The sequence below is a fragment of the Musca domestica genome, unplaced genomic scaffold, assembly GCF_030504385.1.
Source record: "Musca domestica strain aabys unplaced genomic scaffold, Musca_domestica.polishedcontigs.V.1.1 9, whole genome shotgun sequence".
NCBI lineage: Eukaryota > Metazoa > Arthropoda > Insecta > Diptera > Muscidae > Musca > Musca domestica.
The window spans coordinates 16,977,126-16,980,381 of NW_026712435.1; the positions used below are offsets into that span (position 1 = coordinate 16,977,126).

Genomic DNA, 3,256 nt, shown 5'->3' on the forward strand with positions numbered 1-3,256 from the left:
TCAAGCGAAATAAGCATCCCCAGAATTATTGGGTTTTAAGCCAAAAAGGCTAAACATCAATGAGTTGTGCCTCAGAACTCAAACCGCTCTTGAACACCCCCATCTTTGGTGTCGTACTGCTGATTTCAAAGGAAACGGTTAGAAATATGTAAACCCGGTGAAAAGTACATAATCACAAATTACTGCCCGTAATAAAGTCCATAGTCCAGTTCAAATGTAAACAAGATAAAGTACATATGTAACGTACTTCTGTAAAATTTCGGAAAATTACCTTAGTTTCCCAACCATGTTTACGTTAAGGTCAAAATACCCCACTTGTGTTTATTACGAAGATATCAGATAGATACCATGAATCAGTTCATATTTTACAAGAGCTGATAACAGAAAGAAAAATAAAAACAAAAACAAACCCCTCGCCATGTTTCCTCTCCCCTCGTTTTGCTGGCCACCCATTAAGGTCCAAACAAAAACAAACCGAAAAAAAACTAGAGCTAGAACACGAACCGAGAGACTGATTACAGATACTATAGTCCAATCAGTGTCTACGGCGTACTTGCTTAGTAGCGCCCGCAGCAGAAAAAAATAACAAATCGACTGAGACATTCAAGGGTGTGAGTAAATGCTTGAGCAAGCGATTAAAAATTACGTTTATAAATGTCCCACATTTGGTGATTTGAAGCACAGAATAAAAGCAACCACAAAGGCAGTCAGAGCCAAAGGCAGTCGGGCGACGAAACTCAAAGACCGCCACGAAGTAGAACGTGAAATTTAATTAAAGGATCATACAAGCAACGACCTTGAACCATCAGCATGAGTGGAGCAAATAAAGTCAATACTTTGGTGGGTGCCACCACCCGCTACATTGCTGGACGCAATGCCACACAGACATCCTATTGGCGTACAGCTACCGGCGGATCGGGACGCCTGGTGAAATACAACAAGACCTGTGAGTTTGATCGCGCCCAGAAAATGCCCTCCAGCCTGCGCAACAAGCAGTACTGCGATCAAAAATTCCAATGGACCAAACCCGAAGTTTAGCACCAGCCAAGAGGATAGCAATAAATTGTGTTTTTTCTTTAATTTAACATTTTGTGTGATATTGAGAATCTTAGTTCTCAAATTTTAAATTTATTTACTGGAATGAGGCAGCAGAGCATAAATCCAAAGTCAAGGTGTTTGGTGAAATTTCGACCAGTCATAGAATCACGTCGATGCCACATGGATTTTGTGAACAGTTCCTGCTATCGCCATTAGTTTAAACATTTCATTGTTCCATTCACAAACAAACATACAGACACACATCCATCGTTATTTATAAATGCAGATATTGTTAAGTAAATAGTTGGTGCTTCTTCTTACTCTTCACTAGAAGATGGAATCTATATTTTTTTTATTAATATTAATAGCTATTCTGAGCTGATAAGAAAGAGTGCATTCGAGTGGTGATTTGAAGTGATTTGCAAAACAAGTCAACCCTGAGTGAAAATCTAATTCAAAGAATGTAATAATCAATAATGGAAAAATATATATAAGAAAAGAAGAAAAATATTAAATTGCTTGGTTTTTACTTTTTAAGGGGCCTCGAAATAATAAGCTATTCAAAAACGGTGTTAAAATGTGTTGGACCAAATTCGAAGACCTTCTCTGTGGGGAAAAAAACTTTAGAATCGCATAAATTCTCCTCTCTATCACAGTTATTTGAAATATCCGAATAATCTATAACAAGATGCTGAACAGATGTTCCTGCAAATTTTCAAGTAACATAGGCTATATAAATTTTTGAAATTCCACTGGGTACTTCACAAAAAATTTAGATTTTATATGCACATATCTATTGATAGATTAGGGATACAGTCTCCAAATTTGGAATGCATAACGGAATTTGGAACAAAAATAAATTTGCCAAAAGTCGATTCAGATTTGAATATATCTCACATATATATTTTCGGCGGATTTCATATATTTGATGCACCCAATATGTACGTCCGATATATATATATATATATATATATATATATATATATATATATATATATATATATATATATATATATATATATATATATATATATATATATATATATATATATATATATATATATATATATATGGGAGCTACATTCAAAGAGGTAGTATGTTGCTACATCGAATTCACTAATTGCAACAGAAATGCCATTCAACTTTAAAAGATCGCAGTTTCCTGTACGTTTGGCATTTGCCATGAAATTAATAAATCCGAAGGACAACTTCTTCGTGCATTCCGACTTAATTCGACATGTTCCTGCTTTTCTCATGGTCGGCTGTTCCTGGCATGTTCACACGTTGCTAGACCGAGCGATTTGTTGACGCATTAAAGTATTACAATAAATACGTTTTTTTTAATTCTTGAATTTGTTTTTTTTTTAAACCACAAAATATTCGTATACACATTCGAATGTATATTAAATGAAAAGTGGTAGGGAAACGCACCGGGTTCAGCTAGTGTGCACATAAAATCTAATTTTTTTGGAGATACCTCCGAAATTATGTAACACCCCAAAATATTGGTTCCCCGCATAGGGCAATATATATGGATCTTCCTATCTCGCCGAGCTGAGTCGATCTAACTGTCCATGTTAATTTGTAATCACGCTACAGGTCGCAATTATTGCCCGATCTGTAAACGGAGGTGGGGTTAGGGTGTTGTACCAGAAGGAGTGGACTGATATATGTCATCTTCACACCAGACCTCGGGTTAATAAAAAAATATTGTGATGTATGTAATTTGAAGACAATCGGACTCGTACATCACGGAGACGGAGTGGGAGGTACTTGGACCAAATCGGATACTCCCTTCGAGAAGAGTATCATATAAAGTGAAGGAAGTAACTAATATAGTCTAAGCCTGCCACGTCGCAATATTTATATTATTTTTTAGGTCCGATACGAAATGGGCAATATTGGCCCATTCCTTCGGAACCCACTCGAATGAGGGTCAACTATTTGAAAAATTATAACAGAAGCCAAAATATATTTAAATAATCAAACATTGACTGGGGTATACATCTGTCGGCAAAACCGACTGATACTTTTTAACTTATTTTTGTCAAATTCAACAAATTTTATTTGTATATCAATGTAAAGGCTAGGTAGTAAATAAATGCCTCTTAGAGTAAAATTTGTCGCAATTCGTACTATTTTGGAGGGTATATTAACTTTGTCATTCCGTTTGTAACTCCTCGAAATACTCATGTCAGACTCAACAAAGTGTATATAT

At 35.6% G+C, this 3,256-nt stretch overlaps 1 protein-coding gene across 1 annotated transcript; it reads left to right on the top strand.

Moving 5' to 3' along the window:
- Window positions 1-678: 678 nt before the first annotated feature.
- On the top strand, window positions 679-1,553 carry LOC101897394 (uncharacterized). The gene has a single exon (XM_005178819.4). The coding sequence runs from the start codon at window positions 811-813 to the stop codon at window positions 1,036-1,038; it is 228 nt and encodes a 75-aa protein (XP_005178876.1). The 5' UTR covers window positions 679-810; the 3' UTR covers window positions 1,039-1,553.
- The last annotated feature ends 1,703 nt before the right edge of the window (window positions 1,554-3,256 follow it).